Source organism: Diabrotica undecimpunctata, chromosome 3, assembly GCF_040954645.1.
Source record: "Diabrotica undecimpunctata isolate CICGRU chromosome 3, icDiaUnde3, whole genome shotgun sequence".
Taxonomy (NCBI): domain Eukaryota; kingdom Metazoa; phylum Arthropoda; class Insecta; order Coleoptera; family Chrysomelidae; genus Diabrotica; species Diabrotica undecimpunctata.
Window position 1 is genome coordinate 144,826,311 of NC_092805.1, and position 25,363 is coordinate 144,851,673.

At 30.0% G+C, this 25,363-nt stretch overlaps 2 protein-coding genes across 5 annotated transcripts in view; one reads left to right on the plus strand and one right to left on the minus strand.

Moving 5' to 3' along the window:
• The window catches only part of LOC140436080 (uncharacterized), a 1,443,853-nt gene that overhangs the window by 190,262 nt on the left and 1,228,228 nt on the right, over positions 1 to 25,363 (plus strand). The gene's annotated exons all lie outside the window — the stretch shown is intronic.
• Positions 1 to 25,363, minus strand: part of LOC140437505 (scoloptoxin SSD14-like) — a 93,873-nt gene that overhangs the window by 45,204 nt on the left and 23,306 nt on the right. For 2 of the 4 annotated variants that reach the window (XM_072527074.1, XM_072527073.1), the window contains exon 2: positions 1,322 to 1,477. In XM_072527074.1, the coding sequence (XP_072383175.1) occupies positions 1,322 to 1,477 (156 nt within the window). Of the gene's footprint in view, positions 1 to 1,321; positions 1,478 to 10,352; positions 10,616 to 19,033; positions 19,156 to 25,363 lie in introns of those variants that run through there. The other 2 variants (XM_072527072.1, XM_072527075.1) reach the window with 2 other exon arrangements.

Here is a 25,363-nt window from a genome sequence, read left to right on the forward strand (position 1 = left end):
GTTAATAGTTGCTCTAGAGTTGTGAACCGAACACCCATCCTGTTGGAAATAAACCTCCTGAAAATTAACGGGAAGGCGTCGAACTGCGGGAATGATCTCATTCTGTAAAAGTTGAAAATATTTTGGCCCGTTTAGGTTTTAATCGATCAAAAATAGACCTACAATATGGTTGCCTAACATCCCAGTCCAAACATTTAATTTTTGCGGATGCTGCGTTCGCACTGCAACACAGAGGTGCTTATTTTTCCGAGAATAATACCTTGCAATAGATGGATTGTGTTTTTTATGTAATAAAAAAGAAAATGAAATATTTTTTAAAAAGTGTACATTTTCATTCTGTTTATCTAACATAAATTCACAAAACTCCATTCGCCTAAAGTTATCTTCCAGAAACAGTTCTTGTGTTGGTTGTATCTTAAAACAGTGATACCCATTGCTTTTGAGAACACGCTGGACAGTTCGAACATTCACGTTAATTTCCCTAGCAATTTGTACACTATTGCAGGGTTCACTAGCTCATCGACAGGTCTAACACGTGGTTCATTACCTTTATGAGTGAAGAAAAAAGTGAGAAAAAAATCCCTAAAATCTTACTGTAAGCAAAAAAATTGCTAAGTTGGTTTTAAATTAAAGATGAATTTATCCTTTTATAATAACCACACTTAAACAGTTCTAATAATACGAGGTAACTTTAAACTTAAAAAAGTCAATCTTTTTGAGAAATGGGGTATAAAGGATAAAATAAAACTTTGCGAGACAGAGAGCAGGTATGTTGTTAATTCCTTTTTGTTTTTTAAATAAACAAGTAAATAAAGGTATAGAAAAGAGAATTAAGAATAGTCTTCACATATATAGTACCTCTATTATTAGCTTACACGTATTTTGTTTTAACAAAACTCATAGAGTTGAAGGATAACAACTGCTTATATACACAACTGCAATTAGTGATGTCGTGTGTGATATTTTTACTATAACAGTTATCGACTTGTCATCCCGCCTTGCACGTAATATCTTGACGTCTACGCATTCTTAAATATACATGGATAGTGGTTTTACATTTTATTGTGCACCTGTGTCCTTTCGCATAAATTTTGATGGTCATCCTCTCTGATAGTATTTTCAACGACAAATAAATTTTTAAAATTATCAAGGCTACAGTTTTGTTTTTAAGTTGTTTTTATATTATACTATAATCAATAAAATTTGTTTAAAGCAAATATGTACAAAATTGACATTTTTGCAATAAAAAATTATTTTCTCCCGTAAGCTAAAATATAATTCGTAATTTGCGGTCATATAAATAACAACAGAATATACTTACACCCCAACATCTGAACATCCTGGTGAATTTGTTACTACAGCACCTTTATGTAATAATACTTCTTTCGGTTTTAATATTATAAGAAGCACAATTCCTACTATGGCTGCTGCTACAACTGCAGCTGCAAGACATGCATATTTGAAGGATTTAGAAAAACTAAAAAAGAGTAAGCAATTAATATCAATATAAAATATATTATTATATTTAATGCTAATAAAACTCTTTATTAGTGCTCAATGATAAGAGCATATACGATCAAATTAGCTACCGTAAAACGGGGTTATTTTGCACTGAGCAGTGTAATTTATTTAATAATAAATATCCAGAAATATTCGTCACGCAGTCAACAGTAAATAAGATTGAAAAGAAATTTCGAGAAACTGGTACGGTTGAAAATGCACGCAAATCAGGTCCTCCCTCTCTAAATTATGTTACAACATTAGATGTTCTACTTGCTTTTGAAGAAGATGCGCACACTTATGTTCGTAAGGTTAGTAGTGATCTTGATGTTTGCAAAACAACGGTACATAAAGTACGTAAAAGTAAGTAAAGTAAGTAAAATGCGCAGTTATATAGGAATTAAACGAGGATGATCCAGATAAAACAATACAATTTTGCGAAATAATCATGGATAACAGCCACCAAAACCCTCTTTTGGTTCAAAATATTATTTTTTCTGATGAGGCTACATTCAGATTAAATGGCGAGGTCAACCGTCAGAATTGTAGATACTGTGCAAAAGAAAACTCCAACTGGGACCATCATACACAATACCCGCAAAAGGTAAACGTATGGGCTGACATTGTAAGAAATAAAATCATTGGACCCTACTATTCCGAAGGTAATTTAATCGGACCAGCATACCTTCAGTTTTTAAGTGGGTATCTCGTACCTACTTTACTTAATTTATTCCCCAGTACAATTAATCTTGAAGTTTTTGATTAAAGTTTACCTAAACGAAATTTTTCCGAACAGGTGGATTGGAAGACGTGGACATATTGAATGACCAGCGAGGTCGTCAGATCTCAATCCTTTGGATTATTTTATGTGGGGTCATTTAAAGAATGTTGCTTAAAAAACGAAACCTGCAAATATTGGAGACTTAAAAACAAGAATTTTATTGTAAAGAAATTTTTTATTGTAAAATGTAGAATATTAAATTTAAAGATAGACGTGTTTTTGATTTTTTTAAAAAGGCTTTTTTTTTAGGAAATATCGAATTTACTCCATACTTTACGGACACACTGTATACATTCTCTAACAGTTTCAAATATTTACTAAATAAATGGTAAATATAAAAAAAAGTAATAAACCATGAATCTTAATCATTTTATGATTTGATTGTCTAAAAAAGGTTGTTTTACAATACGATTATAAATATTTATCTTATGAATGGGTAATTAAATGTTGTAAAGGTTAAATTAAAGCTAGTTGCAGGTACAAGTATTTAATATTAATATCATTTCTCGCTTCGACAAATATGGGAGTAATTAATACGTTTAGTTCATATTCTTTAGTAAATATATGAAATGTGTACATATTTCTCTTTAGCAAACAAGTTAACAAAATTTATACCTACTATAAACATTTTGATTTGAATATAACAAAATTATTGAAAATTCCAATATGTTGAACTTTTCCATCCTTTTCTTCTGCTACTGGTAAATTATATATCTCTATGTAAACATTACTTCGATTTTTGTACATTTTTCAAAAATATAGATTTCTTTTGTATATTCGATTTTTTATTGCTTTTCTGCTTTAAAAGATTTTCTTTTAAAGATTTTCTTTTACAGCAGAAAGAGCCTCATTCAAGAGCGTTTTAAAATAGTTCGATATTCCATTAACGTCTTTTAAGTTTCTTTTTTATATTCTCGTTTTTAAGGTTAGCTTTATCGTTGATTGATTATCCGAATTCGGATTATTCAATCAACAAGGAAACCATAGCAGGTTTTTTTAAAAAAAGCACAAAAACTTCTAAAGACAACTATATCGGCTAAGGCGTACCCAAGAAATCAAACATTGCTTGTAACAGGATGGTACACACGGCACCACCGGGCTGGAGGACCGCTAAAATCAGAATTCGACTTGATCCCCTCACGATATAAATGATACCTTCTTTTTTATACAGCTGTATCAGTCAATGGTGCGATTAATGGGAAAATTTTAGCATTATTTTACTGGTGAAATACAAGACCAAGACTGACTTCAACGGGAATCTTATTATCACGCATTGATGATCTGCTTTCGATTCTGCTTTTGACAGTATAAATAAACACTTTGAGTATGCTTATGTGACCTATAAAAATTTAATTTGTTAGTTAAGAGAAAAACGTATTAAAATAAATATTAAAATATTATGAAAAGTTCATTCATTTTTTATTTAAGTAATGTTTCATAAATTAATTAAATATTAATAGTACTTTAATTGTTAATTTTTCACTATTCATCAGAGTGAAAATCTCTCTTCACCAATTTCTCCTTTTTCATTAATTAGAGGGCTATTTTAGCAATTATTATCCCCACTGCATGATCCGCAGACTGCACTACAAAATAACCCTACTCTTCGACGCCCGCAAGAAGCGCCGCATCCTTTTTGCAGTTGCAAAAAATCATTTTTAATAATTCTTCTGAAGCAGGTGGATTGGGATTTTTAGTTGGAAACAAAGACATATTCAACAGAGCAGATATGCAGAATTCGTTTCACTAGCTTCTTCTATCTTCAAAATATACATAAACACATCCACACATGTATATTTCGTGAGCATATACCTATCGACACGTGTACTTCCTATTACCTATCTTTTTTTATATATATATAGTTACAAAATCTCTATTCCAAAATTTTTCTAAAAAAATGTTATTGATGTTTTTTACAATAACTCGGTTAATTTTTATGATATCAGGTTCATTCAAAAACCATTTGAAAAGTAATTTCAATAGCTATAAAGTCGTATTAAATTTAATCCCTTATAAATCCCTTATAAATCCCTTAAATTTTAAAAGACAAAAGGTTAAAGGGCCCCGGTTACATGGTTCTCGCAGTAAAATTTAATTTTTAAATGTTTTTATCTCAGTTATTTTTTATCCTACAAATATAAAAAAAGAAAAATCTTTGTTAAAAAAAACCTTAAATTTTGTTCTCTATCATTTTTAAGTGTATTGAGTATATATGGAGTTATTCTCAAAAGAAAATGAAATTTATAAAAATTTGAAAAATTCTGATTGTTTTAAATCAATTTTTTTTCAAAAATATGCATTCTAAACCGGTTAAAATTTTTGAGGTTATTACTTATGCTAAAATAAAGAAAGACTTATAGAGATTAGAATAAATTTTAATTTTTGTGGAAATGGCGTATGTTTTATTTTTCACTTTTTCCAAAAAAATTCGAAATTGTCCTCTAATTTTCATTATAACTTGCTTAATTTTGATGCTATCAACTTCTTCTAAAGCTCATTTTATAGGTATTTCTGAGTACTTTAAAAATTTGTATATAAGTATATTTGTATGTAAGTATCTTTTATAAAATGCATTGTTTTCTTGTCATTTAAGCTTGAATATTCAGATTTGAGTACTCGCCGAAAAAAAGAAATACATTAGATTACCTATAACTCACATTATATTAGTATTAAAAGGTTTTTCAAGCAAGAAATTTATTCAGTTTTTCATTAGCTTTAATTTTGTTAATGACAACTTTTTTATAAAAACTTGAGTTATTTATGAAAAACCGCTTTAAAACATTAATTTTATTTTTACCAAAAATCAAAATCTTTGATCTTCAATAACTCAAAAAGTATGATTTATTTTCATAACTTTATAAAATAAATTTTGTGTATATTTGGTACCTCTATCGATTCCTGGGGTTATTTTAATTAAAATAATTTCCACACCCGAGAAGGGGTGGCATCCACCTCCAGGGTAAAAGCGCAAGGGTATCCTATAACTACTTACCAACTTTCATGAAAATCGATAGAGGTTCAACGAAATCGGAGTGAAAACCTTCAGTGACTGTACTATTAAACTTAAGAGCCAATTGTATTGATAAAAAAATAAATTTAGTAAATTAGTTATACACAAAAATTTAAAATAATATGCATAAAAATATTTTTAACATACCTTGAAATTAAAAAAATTGCCGTAGGCTTGATTGTGTCATCTTTAACAATTGGAGTGAAGCGTTGCATTCATTAATTTATTTTTCAAATAAATTTAATTAAATTATTGGACACAAATTGGATATATTATTCAAATATAACGAAATAAAATTATACCAAATAAATTCAAATATTATGGTAATATTTATTAAAATTTATTTCCAGTAAAATAATAGAATGCTACACAATCGTATTTTATTTTTTAGATTTCATTCAACGTATCATTTGTGTACATGAAACAGAAAATTTATAATACATATAATATTTAAAACATGTGTTTTAAAACATTTACTAGGACGCGGACGCGACGTGTAGATGCATATGAAATATTTTGGGAGTTATATTAATACGAGTTATGTTATATTAAACCCAATATAACATCATAAAACAGTGACGGAGATTTTTTAAATTATAATATTCAGCATTGTTTTGAAAATATTTGAGTTTTACCCAAAATGTTTTAACATGCTGATTTATGCTATTTCTATTTTTGTCTTAAATTTTGTAGTCGTTGTAATCAACAAAATAAAAAAGTACTTAATCTCTACAGGTACAAAAAACTTACAATTTAAAAAAAATAGTCTATTAATAAGCCATCAACTTTCTTAGAAAGGATTAAAATTTCCAGAACGTGTTTTGCCGATTGTGAATCGTTTTAGTTAGGATTACCATGTTGTTTTTTAAAGCCCTCTCATTATAACACGCAGAATTGTTAGTTCTATAATAAAAAGCGATACTAGTAAGTGAACTTGCGGACTAAAATGTCACATACACCTAATTTTACTCCTGTGAAATTAAAATGATATTTAACCGTGCCAATGAAAACTTTAGTGTGAAATGTACGTGATGCTCTTGTACATGAACATTTTTTAAGTACTGTTTGTGTACGAAATGTAGTTTGTAAGCATATACCTATCGACACGTCTACTTTCTATTACCTATCTTTTTTCCTATATATACATACAAAATCTCTACTCCAAAATTTTTATAAAAAAATGTTATTGATTTTTTTTACAATAACTCCGTTAATTTTTATGATATCAGGTTTATTCAAAAACCATTTGAAAAGTAATTTTAAAGGCTGTAAAGTCGAATTAAATTTAATCTTTTAAATGCCTTATATTTTAATAAATAAAAGGTTAAACATGGTTCTCGCAGTAAAATTTAATTTTTAAATGTTTTTATCTCAGTTATTTTTTATCCTACAAATATAAAAAAAGGAAAATCTTTGTTAAAAAAAAACCTCAAATTTTGTTCTCTATCATTTTTAAGTGTATTGAGTATATATGGAGTTATTCTCAAAAGAAAATTAAATTTATAAAAATTTGAAAAATTCTGATTGTTTTAAATCAATTTTTTTTCAAAAATATGCATTCTAAACCGGTTAAAATTTTTGAGGTTATTACTTATGCTAAAATAAAGAAAGACTTATAGAGATTAGAATAAATTTTAATTTTTGTGGAAATGTATGTTTTATTTTTCACTTTTTCCAAAAAAATTCGAAATTGTCCTCTAATTTTCATTATACCTTGCTTAATTCTGATGCTATCAACTTCTTCTAAAGCTCATTTTATAGGTATTTCTGAGTACGTTGAAAATTTGTATATAAGTATATTTGTATGTAAGTATATTTTATAAAATGCATTGTTTTCTTGTCATTTAAGCTTGAATATTCAGATTTGAGTACTCGCCGAAAAAAAGAAATACATTAGATTACCTATAACTCACATTATATTAGTATTAAAAGGTTTTTCAAGCAAGGAATTTATTCAGTTTTTTATTAGCTTTAATTTTGGTAATGACAACTTTTTTATAAAAACTTATAGTTTTTAAGTTATTTGTAAAAAACCGCTTTAAAACATTAATTTTATTTTTACGAAAAATCAAAATCTTTGATCTTCAATAACTCAAAAAGTATTGATTTATTTTTATAAATTTATAAGATAAATTTTGTTTATGATTTGGTCCCTCTATCGATTCCTGGGGTTATTTTAATTAAAATAATTTCCACACCCGAGAAGGGGTGGCATCCACCTCCAGGGTAAAAGCGCAAGGGTATCCTCTAACTACTTACCAACTTTCATGAAAATCGATAGAGGTTCAACGAAATCGGAGCGAAAACCTTCAGTGACTGTACTATTAAACTTAAGAGCCAATTGTATTGATAAAAAAAATAAATATAGTAAATTAGTTATACACAACAATGTAAAATAATATGCATAAAAATATTTTTAACATACCTTGAAATTGAAAAAATTTCCGTAGGCTTGATTGTGTCATCTTTAACAATTGGAGTGAAGCGTTGCATTCATTAATTTATTTTTCAAATAAATTTAACTAAATTATTGGACACAAATTGAATATATTATTCAAATATAACGAAATAAAATTATTATACCAAATAAATTCAAATATTATGGTAATATTTATTAAAATTTATTTCCAGTAAAATAATAGAATGCTACACAATCGTATTTTATTTTTTTTAGATTTCATTCAACGTTTGTGTACATGAAACAGAAAATTTATAATACATATAATATTTAAAACATGTGTTTTAAAACATTTACTAGGACGCGGACGGGACGTGTAGATGCGTATGAAATATTTTGGGAGTTATATTAATACGAGTTATGTTATATTAAACCCAATATAACATCATAAAACAGTGACGGAGATTTTTTAAATTATAATATTTAGCATTGTTTTAAAAAGATTTGAGTTTTACCCAAAATGTTTTAACATGCTGATTTATTTCAATTTTTGTCTTAAATTTTGTAGTCGTTGTAATCAACAAAATAAAAAAGTACTTAATCTCTACAGGTACAAAATATTTACAATTTAAAAAAAAGAGTCTATTAATAAGCCATCAACTTTCTTAGAAAGGATTAAAATTTCCAGAACGTGTTTTGCCGATTGTGAATCATTTTAGTTAGGATTAACAGGTTGTTTTTTAAAGCCCTCTCATTATAACACGCAGAATTGTTAGTTCTATAATAAAAAGCGATACTATTAAGTGAACTTGCGGACTAAAATGTCACATACACCTAATTTTACTCCTGTGAAATTAAAATGTTATTTAACCGTGCCAATGAAAACTTTAGTGTGAAATGTACATGATGCTCTTGTACATGAACATTTTTTAAGTACTGTTTGTGTACGAAATATAGTTTGTGAGTGTTCAAATATAACCAGAGTAGGGGAAGCAACTGTTTATAAGCTTTTAAAGCAACTAAAGGGTAAAAGTATTACAGAAGCACCTACAGCGGGAAAAAACCTCAAAAACTCGATTCGAAAAAAGTTCATTCATTTTTTACCAAAAAAAAAAAAAAAATTTCTACTTTGGATAAACATTTAGTAGACATTAATGAATTTGCCTAACGTTTAAAGAGATAAATTGGGAAAAACTTTACGTGAATTAGGATTCGTTTATGAGAATAACAACAGAAAATATGCGCTAATAGAGAAAGAAGAAATTATTTGTTGGAGAAAGTAGTATTTAACGCAAATTCAAAAATTAAGGGGAGAAGACAAAAATAATTTTTATTTAGATGAAACAAAGATAAATGAAGGGCATTTTGTAAAAAAAGTTTGTCAAGATAAAACAATTAATTATGATTTAATATTGTATAAACATAATATGTTTTGTATTTTTTTTGGCTTAGACTTATCGTCATACAGCCAGACACAAAAGGAATAAGACAGTATCCATCATTATAATTTACTTAAATCCTAAATGCCCTATCAAAATAAAAGATTACATCGATACTAGAAGAGGTACACACTCTTCTTGTCTAGAGACCTATCAAGGCATTGATTTATATAAGACACAACAACACTAGTTCACGGAGAGGAGGAAGTTATACAAATGGTTTAAAACAAAGGTAACAAGATGAACTAAATAATTTTTAGAGAATTATAATGATAATTTGCTGTTTTTTAAAGATTTAATTAAATAGTTGTAAATATCTACAGAGCCAAGTGATAATAAATATAGTATGTTCCAAGGAGCTGCTATTTTATATTTAAATCATTTATAAGTTTGGATGAGTAGACTGTATTTTTAGAACAATCAAAAGATATATGATCTAAATCACCTTCCTCTCCACAATGCTCACATTTGTCATTATCCAAAACCTGTATTTTAAATAAATGTTTTTAATAACATGTGTATCCGAATCTTATTCTAATAATGAAAGTTATGTGCCTTCTGAAAGCTCTACAAGACTTGTACCAAGGGAAATTTGGGAATATCTGGCTGAATTAACGAGTATCTATTTTGGTTTAAAAAAGAGTATTCCTTTCACTGGTAGCTCCACTCTCGAAATAATGTTGACTTGCAAGAAACAATACTATCAGAAAGCGTTACTTTATGCAGAATACCAGTATTGGTTGAAATGCTTTCTGTGACTAATAAGTCGACATATTCATTATATTCAAATCTTGCATGTGCTTTAATTCAGAGAAAATGTACATTGATTCCTTTGGTTCAAAGAGTATGTTTAATATATATGTTTAATTCTATAAATCTATGGGTAGTCTTGTAAGTTTGGTGGTCCATATTTACCAATGGATTTTAACACTGCTAAGGAGTCTGACAAAATTATAATATGGGCAAAATCAACTTTAGATATTGCAATAGCCTCTGCTGTATAAATCGAAGTTTCTGGGTTCAGTTTGAATTTCTTTTGTCTTATGTCCCGATGGTATAAAAAAAGCGCATCCGGTATATGTTTTGTAATATTTCAGATTTAGAAGAAAACAATTGACATACCAGAAAATATACTATTTTTACTGTTGTTTTTGATATTAATAATACCTTTAATAAACAAAGTTACATAATCAAGTTATTTTTAGTTAAACAACTAAAACTTACGTTTTGATTTCCTCACTGGAAGTAAGAAGTGAAGTCACCTCGTCGTTTGTGTAATGTTTACGGTAATTTTTACGAATTTTTGAAAACATGATAAAAACTTTCTCCATTTCCTTTAATGGTTTTAAAAGGGGTCATTTAAACGACTATAAAAATCAACATTTTGATCCGAGGCGACATCTTTTGTTATATAGAAATCGGTAGTTGTCGAAATTACTGTAAAAGTGTATTGTTTCTTTAGTTTCCAATGCAGGTTGGTACCTAAACTAATACATTTAAGCTGTTGTTAATTTATATAACGTATGGTACTAAAGTTTTGGGCAAAATTTCAAAAGCATATAACTCTGACCACAATAATCTTATATTTTTATTAAATTATTCAACAATTTAACTTAACTATCCTTATTATAAATCAAAATTCAAATGACAGACAAGGGACCATTATTTTCGATTAGCCTAATAATTCCCCTGACACGTTGCATCATCCTTTGGACGACCTTGGCGTCAATTTCTCTAATTTTTGTATATATGCGACGTCTTAACTGTTCCTGATTTTGTGCTTTCCATCCGTTATTATAGACTTTCCGACTTAATATTGCCCAGAACTCTTCAATTGGACGAGTCTGAGGTAGGTTGGAGGGATTGTCTGCTTTCGGTACAAAGGTAAAATAAAGTTTCGACTTGTTGACGAAATGCACTCGCCTTAACGCGCGGCAACATCTCGGAATTCTCTCTAATTGATCCTCTGTGTATTTTGGAGCTTTCCTTCTTTTCCGGTAGATAATATTGTTACTCGATAGGGTCCTGTATGCTGTAGTCTTTCCAACATGAAATCTTCTGGCCAGTTTTCGCTGTGAGACCCCAATTTTTTTCTTAGCTGCTTCAATCAGTCTTGCCTCTCTTATATGGTTCAAAATCCGCGGTCGGCCACTTTTACGCAAGTTAACACATGGTATCCCTTCTTCACATTCTCTGATTGTGCGATAAATTGTCGATTTGCTTATGTTTTGATCTCGATAAATATTAACAATATCTCGTTTCGACATTCGCCCAACCATATTATAAACACCTCGACGAATATCAATTTTATAAGACATTTTGCAGAGCACAAACCAGAATATTCTGCTTTGTTTATTAAATGTCAATAACTGATGACATTTCAATTCCATGGCCTTCTTTGTTAAATGCATTTTGCTTCTCAATCAGACCAGGTGAAATTTTTCCCAAAACTTTAGGACCATACGTTATTACTATAAATGTGTAATAAATAAATGAAATGCTTTAATTAATGCACCACTGGCTAAATTTGTTCATATGTAGTGGATGATCTAATTATTATGATTACTTCAAAAAACTTTGTATTTTGCTGTTTAATAAAGAATAAAGCTGCATATAAGCGTCTAATGATGTGTATACAATATAAAAATAGATCATAAACACGTTCTTTTACAAAATTTTAAAATATTTTTTTCTTTGACCTTAAATAACAATTTTTTTTAATATATTGTGTGGCCTCCTTTATCTTCGATGACAGCTTTGATCCTCCTTAGCATGCTTTGAATGTTTCTTAGGCAGTCCTCTTATATATATATATATATATATATATATATATATATATATATATATATATATATATATATATATATATATATATATAAAGAAAGTCTAGTTATAAAGAAACAAAAGTTTAGTTCGCGGATAAACCACATTAAGATAACAGGAATATAGCGATAATGCGCTGTGCTGAGTTTTTGCAATCGGTTAGGAAACCATGTTGGGGTTCAATTACCCAGGACCTCCACATGAAGAGCATTTGGCTGATAGTTGTGCCCCTATCGCGCATCAGAGTGCTATAGGGGGGAAAGGGATGGTCTGGAGCATTTTAGTGCGGTGGGGTGACTCCTGTTTTTTACTCGAGTTAACACACCTCGCTCCAATGAATTGTTACACCCGAACGTAATTCTTAGGGGTAAACATTTCTCACAGGCTGGGTTTAATCAAATTGCTTGCTTGCTTGAAGAAACAAAAGTGCACATTGTAAGTAAGTGTTAAATGTCAGGAAGTCCATATTCAGCTTACATTAACAATGGTGAGAATTTCAGAACACAAATGAAAATGTTTAAAGAGATTTAGTTATTTGTTCTTTTAATGATTTTAAAAATTAATCACCCAATAATTTGGAAGTATTGTATATTTTTAACATGTACAATGTACACGTATGTACATCTATGTAAAATCTGTATCTATCAATAGATTTTAGAGTTTTACAGATCTTAGTAACCACATCGGAAAATTCTAGCGATATTTTTAGACGTAATGTCTTCTTTAACTGTTTTGGATAAATAATGATCAATTTGTAGCGATTAGTAGTACGTATTTGTTATACAACTAGATTTCTTGAAATTTTAAAAATAACAAGAATGGTTTTAAGTTCAATTAAAAAAATTAGGTCATCACAAAATGTGGTCGTAATAAAAAACAAAATTAATACAAAGTATGGTGTCAACTCAGGTTTATTACGGCTCTACATCTGTTATTCATACACAAAATGAGATTTTATCGATATCGTGCTGAGGTACGTTTGCCCGTTTTTCTATCAGACGCTCTCATATGTGAAGTAATTCGTGGTTAAAGCATGTCCCATACATGCTCGATGGAATTCAGGTCGGAGGATTGTGCTGGCTAAAGCAACACATTAATACTTTCGTTGACAAGCCAGACTGTTACTAGTCGTGCAAATGTGAAGAAGCACTATCAGGCATAAGGTGAAAGTTTTGCCAATAGCACCAGCAAATGAACGAACGATAGGTTGAAGAATGGTGTTAAGGTATTGCTGAGCTGTAAGGAAAAGTGGTCTAGAAAAACGAGGTCTGTTCTGCAACAGATTAAAATTTTACCCCATACGATTACTATGTATGTGTAAACTTATGAACAAATCTAGATTCGTCGGAGTATAAAATTGTAGCCCAATCATTTGCATCCCAGTTTTGATACTCTTGACACCACTCTAATCTTAAAGAGCAATTGCCTCTGGAGATAGGTGGACATCTCAGTGGCCTTCGACTGTGGAGATTAAATTCACGGAGACCATTTTTTACAGTATAACGGTCTATGGTTATCTGATATGACTGCTGAAATTCACTAACTAATTTAGGTGCTGTAATTATTGGTTGTATTCTAGCTGTTAACACTAAAAATCGATCTTTAGCTGCAACTCTAACGCACTTATGTCTTGGATGATGTTTGGCTGGATTTAAAGTGTCGCAAAATGCCGCCACAATCGACTTTTAACACTTTGGGAGACTCTTATACGCTCAGCTAAATTAGTTTGCGGCATGCCACCTTGAAGAAGTACTACAGCCCTATTCAACTCATCCAAAGTTCAATGAAGTCGTTTCATGATAAAAAACAATATTTTCAATGAACTACCTAAACAAGAACGTTATAGCACGAACAAAATCGAACCTACCAGAATATTTACTGTAGTATAAAAACTATAGTTTTTTCCACTCCTGTTCAAAACTTTGTCAAATATTGATTATCACTTTTGTCGTTTTGTTTTCCAACTTTTAAGTAAAATGTATATCAACTTGAGTGTAAAAATTCGATATCTTTTTATCAGAGTATCCAATTCATTAAAGTCAGATGCGTTTTAGAGGTGAAGAAAGCAGCTCTCTCTCCGATTTTTGGATTTTACTGCAAATAAAGACAGTCCCTATGAAGGTGTTAAATAAATAAACGTTTAGTAATTTTACCATTTTCTACGATCCTCATGAGATCAATAATATTTATCACTTTCTAAGTAAGACATTTGAAATGTGCCTAAAAAACGCTATATTTACACTTTTACCCTTTTCGTAAAAACATTTCCCGTAACGTGCGATTGTTTGTGATGTGAATGTCTAAATTCAACTTTTTTGTGGGCCTATTTCAAATGCCTTACATTTGTTGCCAAAATACAAAACCGAAATTGCAGGCTGTATATTTTATAGATTGAGATCTAATCATAAAACTTTTATACTGACCGGTCAATGGAAGTGAATATCATTGATTTCATGAGAATCGTAAAAAACAGTAAAAATCGCTAAACGTTTAATTATTTAACTTCTTTATAGAAACTGACTTCACTTGCAACAATACAAAAACATTGTATAAGAAATCTGCACTTTTTCCGTTTAATTGATTTCACGCGCGTACCTGACATTAAAAATCGTGGTTAAAAAACCGGCCACTTCAAGCGTTGTTTCTGAGAGAACAATTTATTCTATATAAAAGGTGGTAATAAACATTCTTGTTTAAAATTATCTCAGCTACATTTTTTATTTAAAACATATTTTTGACGTACATATTCTTGATAAATAGATTTGTTTTGTTTTTACTCACCTGTGAGGGAGGATTTTAAGGTAAAGCCTTGTAGTAAGAGTGGTAAACTTTTTGCATCCTTTTTGGTGGCCCAAAATTGATTTATCAGCAAAATTCAGCTTATTCGTACGATTTTTTAGAGGTCTAGACTATTAACCCTCCGTTAGTCGCTATCGGTGTCACAGACCGACGACAGAATTATTCATTCGTGGTTTACAAATAACTGTTGTTTTTCTATTAATACTTTGTACCTCTCCCTATCAAACAACCTCGTGTTAGTGAACATTCTCATCTGCCTGGGTACTGTTGTGCGAGTTTTATAGTTATTTTCGGTGCGAGACTCCTTAGCGACTAACGGTGTGGCTATTACTTATTGGCATAATTTGCAGTTCAGGTAAATATTAAGCATCTATATTGCATTTTGTCGGTAAATTTTTTTCAATTCTTATTTATAGATGTCCTTTGAAGCCGAATAAAAACGTTTGTTGGAATTATGGGAAATGGTTCCTACCGACGGACGATGAAAATTATTTTGACGATGATGGAAGTGCAAATGAAATTAATCAAATTGGGGAACGGGACGGCAGAAGTAAATCGGAACAATATGTGTCCGACGAGGAAGAAAAAAGTTAAAGTAATACCTTAGCGTTTTAGAGTTACTACATGGAAAAAGGCTATTCCACCAATTAAATATTAGAACAAGACAAGAAAATTACCTAGTAAGTTTGCCGATGTCGAGATTACCTACAAGTAACTTGAAGACTCCCAGTGATATTTGGAAATATTTTGTGGATGACGCTATTTTAGAAGTGATTGTAGAAATTACAAACAAATACATAAACACCACGTCTGAGAGGTAATCGTGTAAATCCAGATGAGTTTTGAAAAACTGATGTCGCTCCCACGATATAAATTTCTTCTTCGATGTATGCGATTCAATGACAAAGCAACTCATGATAAAACAAAAAAAGAAAAAAAGTTGGCTTCTATACGAAGTTTTTTCGACACCTTTGTAACTCAGTGTAGTAGTCGATACAGTCTCTCCTAATATGTCACCATTAGTGTTGCCTTGGTCTTGCGCCAATACACCTGGTCTTGGTCTTGGTTTTGCATTCCCGGGCTTGGTCTTGCTCTTGGTCTTGCAGCAAGAGTCTTGCAAGTCTTGCAGTTACCCATTAGCCTATTGCTATTTATTAAACGTTACTTTAGATCTTAGAACAACGTAACATAGTAAGTAAATTTTAAGCTTAAATTAACATAGCCATAATAAAGACCAACCAAATTAATAAATGTCTAAACAACTGACACCGAGTGGTGTTTGAAGCGATCCATGACTATGCTCTAACTAACTCAACTATCTACCATGCCCCACGTAAGTCAATCTGTTTCTTAATAAACGTTTGCATTTACTAAGCTTACATGTGCTAAAACATGGTTAAAACACAAAAAAAAACAAATTAATGACATAAGTATCCCTGTATTTTAAAGAACATTATCTGGCTAGAAAGACATTGATGTACATGATCGGCAAAAAATCCACATAAATGTATCAAGGGCACAGATTTTTATAACATTAAAGATAACAAACTATAATCCATTTATTACAGCAAAATAAATCTTTTTACCAATCTTATCTCTACTTTTATATTAAAAACTAACTTGAAAAAATAAAGAATAGATAAAAAACCAATGATAATCAAAAGAAGTTATTTTAAATTAAGGAGATTATTAAAGAGCTTGTATTATCTCCACCAAATTTTGGTTTTTCAGGAAGAAATATTTGTAATTCCTTTTTATGAAAAGATATTAATTGCTTCCTTAAACCTGAGTGTTTCTGTTGTTTATTTTCATTTTAACCTTTCTATGTAGGTACAATTTACACAAAATAATTTGGGATGCATGAATTGTTTCGCAAAACTGACCAAATTTGTTTTAGGTCTTTCACATCTATAACTCCAACGCTCACTACTCTGACTAGAATTATTTGAATCTTTGTCTCTCATGTTAAATTGTAAACTTGTCACTCCCAAAACAACAAGGATTATATGAAAAACAATTATTACATTAGACTCAAAGGAAAGCTCAATTGGGAATGAAGTTAAGTGATGTCGAAAAAGTAACGACTACACTACTAGTTACTTTATGTTCGTTACTATCCAATACCCTAAGTATCTAATAAACTGAGAATTATATATCGTTACTTTGTTATTTTGTTTACACGGTAGGCGACATTATCTGTTATTTATCTTGTTATTTATCTTGTAATTTGTCTCGTTACTTTTGAATATTAGTTGCGCTCTTTCAGCAAATTTTATTTAACCGAATGATCTCATCCCACACTCAGCAGAAACAATTTATATTCTTAGGCCGATAAGATTTGTTTATTTAGATTCCTCCTGACTAAATTATAATGGGAAAAAAATTGAATTATTAAGTGGGTGTCCGTTAACAATTATATTTTTTATTAGCTAGGGTGACATATTTTTATGATTACAGGGCACCTATTCTCAAAATATGGACAATTAATTTTAGAGAGAAGAAATCGTCTGCTGAAAAAGGACAAAATATTTTATTTTACGTTGTAATTATGACCTCTGAGCACGTGTCAAATGTGTTTTTTTAATGAATATTTTGATTCGGTATTGTTTGTAATGCGCATAAGTCCAGTTTTTCAAATTTTTATTACATATTTTTTTGCGTCTCATAGAGTCTTTAAGCATATACCTGATCTACTATACTCGCTAAAACCACACTCAGTCCTAACTGCAAGACGCAAGAATCTCGCAGGCTTAGACTTGTTCTTGCTTAAATCTTGCACGGTCAGTCTTGATCTTGGTCTTGCTCAAATTAGGCGGTCTTGGTCTTGGTCTTGGCCTTGCAAAAACTCAAGAACAAGACTAATACTGCAAGACTAAGACCGATTTTGGGCAACACTAGTCAATATCGATGAGATGTTACCCGGATTTAGGGGTAAGTGTCGATTTTGTCAGTATATGAAATCAAAACCGAACAAGTACGGCATATACATTTTTGCACTCTCTGATGCTACAATGTTTTATACCGCTAATTTAGAGGTATATGTTAACCAACAACCTGAAGGTCGTTTTCAAGTTAGTAACAGACTACTGATGTTGTTCAACAGATATGTGAACCTATTTATAATTTAGGCCAAAATCTAACAGCTGATAACTGGTTCACAGGTATCGAATTAAAGAGCAGGTCATACGAGAAGAAAATTACAGTAGTGGGAACCATTGGGAAGAATAAAAGAGAATTATCGTGTGAATTCACAAAACATCCTGTAAATTCAAGTTTGATTTTAATTAACATATTAAACTAGTTTCTCATATTCTCATATTCCTAAGGTAATAAAAATAAACCAGAAATTATTATCTCACTATACAATTCAACAAAAATAGGAGTTGACATGGTAGACCAGCTCAGTGCTAACTACATTTTGTTCAAGAAGCACAAAGCGTTGGCCAATGGTTATATTCTTTACCATATTGAATATATCTAGCATTAATTGAATGGTTATCTTCAAATCAAACGATAACAATAAGAAACAAGTGAAACGACGTGATTTTCTAAGAAACCTTGAAAATGAGCTTATATATCCCTATTTAAAAATTCGAGTTACTACTACAAATCTGCCAGTTAGCCTCAAATGCCAAATTCGCGAAATTTGTGGCATTACAGATGTAACAACTGCAATTCCAAAAAGAAATAAGACAAAGGGTCGTTGTACATATTGTACTACCAAAAAGAACAGGTGTACTTGCGTTTACTCGCAAGTAAAGCTACAAAATAAAATGTCTCACTAAATCAAGTGAAATGTGTACTTTATATTTTTGTTAAAACCTGAGTAATTTTTTTAGTTAATGTATAGTACTTTTAAATAAGAATTAAGAAATGTTTTTCCATTTTAAAAAATTTAAGAACTTTTATTTTAACGTTTATTTTTATATTACAAATAACAATACATTGTTATATTAGTGTTTTCATTTTGTATCTGATGTTTTTTAATAAAACATTTTCAAAAATATTTTTTAGTCATCCCTATGATACACAATATAAAAATTTTTTATGAATTTTATGACAATAACTATTTTTTTTTCATTGTCGGTCTCTGACACCGTAGAGACTCTTGGTGCTCCGTTTTACCTAGCGACTAAGGGAGGGTTAAACGACCATATGAATTTATTTTTAGTAATTATTTTAATATGTTATATAAATATATCCCTACTTTTCCGATGTGTGTATTTACAGTTGGTGCAATAATTTTATGGAGCAATGTATTTTAATATTAAAAAAATTCTCACCTGCATTTACCATACTGAACGTATTTTGCTAAATATGAATACCATTATTATAATTTAAAAATGTTCCTTGCTAACATCTTAAATAGTTTAAAAACATCACGATCATCACAAAAAAGCTACATATTTAACTATTTAACTACGAATTAGTAACATTAAGTTTTATATTAAGGTCATTATTTTTTACTGCTAATAATGTGGTCATTTTTGATAAGAAAAATAAACTACAAATTTGTAAACATTAGAATTTTCTAATTGGATTATGTAAGCAGTTGCTGATAAGGAAAGATTACATTTTACTATTTCCTGAGAGTTAACAAATAATTAAATTCCAATGCAGAAAATTAAACATATGGACTGTGTATAGACTATATTATATTATTAAAATAGTGTAATTAAGTGAAAATTTTAGTTTATATTAATTTTTTAATATTTATATATACAATTTTAAAAAAACTGGAAGAAGGAATAGACGATAGTCAGTTTGGATTCAGAAACGGACTGGGAACCAGAGAAGCGTTGTTTGCTTTTAATGTGTTAGCTCAAAGATGCATGGATATGAATTTTGATGTGCGTGTTACGTTAATTTTGAAAAAGCATTTGACAAAGTAAGACATGAAAAATTAGTCTTAATTCTAAAGACAAAAAACATAGACCATAGGGACTTACGAATAATAACAAACCTCTACTGGAATCAAAGAGCACAAATCGTAATAGATAACGAACCCAGTTCAGAAATTGAAATCAGGAGAGGAGTTAGACAGAGATGTTTAATAAAACAAAAATTTGGCGATTGTTTTGTCAGTATAAAAGTCAATATTATTACATTATCAGCTACTTTCCACGTATACATTGCTTAAATGAGTTATGTCCAAATTATTTTACAATTATCTCATTTATTTTATTTTTATATTTATTGTCCAAAATAATATTCATCGAAAATATTAGTTACTGCGGAATAATTTCTCCTAAATAAGATACAATATAACTTGTATAAATATACTTTTTATGCAAATCGCAATAAACAAATGTTAAATTAAAAATGATTGCAACGACTTGCACATAGGTTAACATTCAACTAAATACTGAAATACTGCACATTTTGATAACGCTAAATATCAGTGTCCTATTTATAGATAAGTAAAATAAAACTTATATTAACGAATCAATAATTTATTTTTTCGAGATTTATTTATGAATATAGATTACCGAGATTAGCCATATTAACCAACCAGCCATGGATACCAAGATTAACCAACAAGAATAATCCAGAAAACGATAAAAAAAGCCAATATGAAATTTTTATTCTTAAATGTTATAGTACGAATTTCCTTTTTCTCAGGGATTTTTAGGATTTTTGCTACAAGAAATTTATATTTATGTAAATGTATTTTCTTCTAGGGTATCTCTTAGGGAGTTGGGTATGCTATATTTGAGTCGTTCACTGTTATATTTGGGACACTGTATTAAAAAATTGCACACTTTACAGACTGGTTTATTTTTGCGGTGTAATCAATAGTCATAAGTAAGTCGTGTATGACCGATACGGAGACGGGTAAGTACCACTTGCTCTCTCCTGACTTTTATTTTTGGTTTGCAAAGATCTGGATGTTTGTTGACTTCGTATGTTACTTTCTTTAGACATCGTAAGAATTGGTGCGTTTTTAGCTAGTTTATCTACAACTTCGTTACCTTCAATTCCGATATGAGAAGGCACCCATAAAAAGTGAACTTGGACATTTTTATTTGAAATGGTTTTATGTTAATTTGTTTAATAAGAAGTAGAAGGGGGTTGTCACAGTATAATTGAGTCAGTGAGAATAATAAACTTGGAAAATCTGTGATTATTATACATCTTTCTCTGTTTTTGTTTTATATTAACGATAGTGCTTTTAGAATTGCGAATAGTTTAGCCAAAAAGATGGTTGTAATTGACGACAATTTGAAACTAACTAATGAGTCTTCCGAATAAATTGCTGCTCCAACTCTGTCTTCATTTTTTGACGCATCGGTGTATACATTGTAGGTATTGCCATATCTGTTTAATAGTGTATGAAACTTTGTTTAATGACGATTGATGATATCTCTGATTTTCTAAGGTTTCTTAGACTGATGTCGATAGCAGGAATAGATATTGTCCATGGTGCAGGGTTGTGGATTGAAGAGGTATCATAGGTTTTTGGAAATTGAAAATTTAATTTGGATAAGTATGATTGTATACGAAAGTAAAAAGGATGATCAATTTGATGTGTTTGTTGAAATTAATTTGTAAATCGACCAGCAAAAACGTTTTGCAGTACTGGATTATTTCGGTTTGATGACACTCCTGCTACATATGTTATGCTTAGATATTTTTTTCTGAAAGAAAGAGGAAGTTCTCCACTTTCCCAATAGAGACTTTGAATGGAGCTTGTGTAGTGAGCACCTAAAGAAATACGTAGACATCTATTTTGGATATATCCAGTGACTTTAAATGTGTTTTTTTGGAGGAGTTGTAGACGATGACTCCGTAGTCAAGTTTTGATCGAATTATGATCTATTATTACTTTAATAGTCGGCACCCCAGTTTTTAAAGGCAAGTGATCGTAGTTAATTTGTACCAGGGAGACAGGATTTTTCCAGTTGTTCAATATGTGCCTTCTAAGTTAATTTTTTATCAAACGTCATACCCAAGAATCGGATTTCTTCTACATAATCTAGTTTTTGTTCGTGTAGATATAATTCTTTTGTTTTGATTTGATTTCTTTTTGAGAATCAGATTGTTTTCGTTTTTGAAGTGTTAAACTGAAGTCCACTTGTAGCTGACCATTTCTCAATGTATGTTAACGCTTTTTGAATGTAATTGTGAATCGTTGTTATGTTTTTTTCTGTACAGAAAATAACTAGGTCTTTAGAGTGTTGTGTTTCTTCATTGAAGGTTAAAACTCAACTCTTTCTTAAAAACTAACTAACAAATACTGTATCTATTTTATCTAAGTTTGTGATTTGGTTTGTGGTTTATCAGATAACAAAACACTCCTTAGATCACAAAAACACATTAGACCACTTGACATCTGCTGATGTATATGGTTAGTTCATCCCTCAAACACCCATGGGGGTTACCGTTATATAGGGTACGGTTTTTTACATTGTGTAAATCTAAACGAACTCATCAAATTTCTCCGGTGTACATTATTTTTTATTAAAGGGATATTGTAAATATAGCAAAAACTATAATTCAGTTTACTATAGCCTAAAATGTATATTGAATTTTTTTTAATTTAAACAGATTTTAAAGGTTAAAAAAAAATTTAATTTTAATGGCGCTGGCTTATAATGTGTAAAAAACAAGAATTATAATATTATTCCTGCGTCATTGGAAGAACTAAGAAGTCGTAATAGTGCTTGAATGTAGTGTAGTAACCTCAAAAATGCTTCAAAATATTCATCGTATTTTTAAAAATCGGCTTTTACGGAAATACGAAAATTAATGGATAATACTTTGTACATTTAACTTAATAATTATAGCTAATAAGAGAACTGTTTTCAATTATAAATTTAATATTTAAAATTAATTTAAGTTTTAGTTCAAACTGTCCATTAAAAGATAGTTGTTATCAATGCTTTTATTATTCTTATATCTTTATCGTTAATACCGATTGTAATCGCTTTAAAAGTTGCTCGTGGCTAATATTATCAAAGGCAAACTCTTTGGTAAAGATTTGACAATATTACCATATTATAAAGATCACTTATATTATATAATTCTGCAAAACAAATATAATAATTCACCTGTTGGCTGATTTGAAAATAATTCAAACGTTTCATACATTTTCCACACATTGTATAATATGTAGTACATTCGTACGTGCCAACTCAATATTACATCATTTAGACACATAAAAATAAATGTACAAACCTATCAATTATTGACCCTGCACTTTTTATACAACATAAACAAAACCATTTGTCTCCGTGTGTTATATTTTGCAATGTTTACTTTATGAAATATTTTTATCGCAATTCCGTTCAACCATTTTCACTTTGTTTCGGTAAACTGTAGTTTTAATTATTTCACACAATCTGTTGATATTCCAAATAATAAATAATGTATCAGAAATATATTTTTTAGGTATTTGAAGGTATTTTTGTAATGCGAGTACGGCATGTTTAAACGACTGTTATTTGATGGAAGTTTATTTTATAAAGCAATGAAACATTGAAAATTTTTGTTTCCAAAACTTTCACAAAATTAAGTTATTTATTCTCACTACAACTGTTTCGGTAGAGTGCCTTTCTCAAGTGAGTAAGGTAAAGGATCAGAAACAACTTGATAAAGAAAAGAGGTTTTGAGACTACAGTCTCAAAAAAGATTCAAGAACAAAGACTGCAATGATTTGGTCATGTCAGATGTAGGGATGAAAAGTTGGTAAAAGAAAAGGTAGACGAAAACCGAGAAGGAGATGGAAGGACTGTGTGGCAAAGTACTTGAGAGAGAAAAGTTTAGGTGAAGGAGATTCGATGGACAGGAATGAGCGGCAACGAAGAGTAAGGTACTTAACTTAAAGGACCCAAGAAAAAGAAAATGCTAAGAAAAAAAAGATATCGAGTACCACAAACCGTCTGAACGTTGAAGATAATATGAAAAATTGATGGGTAAAGTATGTAGTTATTTCATCTTAGCATGTATTTGTAGCGGTTTAGATGTCTCTTGAGCTGTTTACATTTTGACTAAATGAATTATTGTGAAAAACGAATATAACTAGATAAGCTGGCACCTTTTCGACAATTTGGTTAACTATTTGTCAAAAAGGTTATCGACATTCTGACTATGTAAGAGTATGTAGGACTAGGTAAAACTATGTAAGACTATGTAAGACTATGTAAGACTATGTAAGACTATGTAAGACTATGTAAGACTATGTAAGACTATGTAAGACTATGTAAGACTATGTAAGACTATGTAAGACTATGTAAGAATATATAAGACTATGTAAGACTATGTAAGACTATTTAAGACTATGTAAGACTATGTAAGACTATGTAAGACTATGTAAGACTATGTAAGACTATGTAAGACTATGTAAGACTATGTAAGACTATGTAAGACTATGTAAGACTATGTAAGAGTATATAAGACTATATAAGACTATCTAAGACTATGTAAGACTATGTAAGACTATGTAAGACTATGTAAGACTATGCAAGAATATGTAAGACTATGTGTAACGAACGCCTACCAGAAGTTAGATGTAGCTATGGTTTTCGACAATATATACCACTAAAAATAAATACGGGATAAAAAGTTATCTTTTGTTTGATGCATCTTCATTTTATACAAACCGAATGTTGGACAGTAGCCCGAAGGACCATTAAAATTTTAACTAGGGCCAAAGATGTTCTCTTAATAACAATCAAACTTTTAATCGTAATTTGACGATTGAAAATTGGTTTACGTCAAAAGACTCTGGTTAAAAATTTATCAAAAAATGCTTATATACCTAAATTAAAATATAAAAAATCAAAAAGAACAAACCTAAATGATCAATAGAGTTTTCTAAACCTATAGCACGACCAGATCCTAATAGTATGTTTATTTCTAGAGCTAAGTACACTCTGGCGTCATATATACCAGAAAGATGAAAGTACTGTTAAAAAATATAAACCAGTAATTGTCTCAGAACATATATAAACGTATCAAATGTGGGGTTGATATTGTAGATAAACTTTATGCTTGTTACCATTGCTCAAGAAATACTAAAGTTATTTCCTGTTAACTGTTATATTTTTTAGCAACTATGCCAAAACGATCTAAAACTGAAAAGACTTAAAACCTAAAAAAAGTAGCGGCGGATGTGCCTGCAGTTAAGCCCCAAAAACAAGTGGTAACCCCCAAAAAGTGTTAACAAAAGTACAGTTTAGTCCAGTTTTGAAGTTTGCTATAAATATGTTAAATCCAAATATTATCAGAAATAGGTTTAGGACATGCGGTATATTCCCTTGAAATTTGTCTGGTCTTGCCTATTCAAAATGTCTTGGAATAGTATTTTAAACTGAAGGTACTGTGAATGAGCACAAAAATTTGCACTTATTAATCCAAATATAACAATTTTTTATAAGCAATTTTGTGAAATAGTTGGCAATGATAAAATCAAACAGCTATGTAAAAATAATTGTAAAACTCATGCTGATAATTACTTAATATTGAAACGAATCTTTTTAGCGTTGACAGAAAAGTCGCCGGTAGAAATGTCTCCGAACCACGGACAAGAAAATATTTTAGAAAAAGAAGTTAAAGTTTGAGAAGCAGGTGAATTAATTGTAGTCGTCCAATAATGGATGCAACTGATGAAG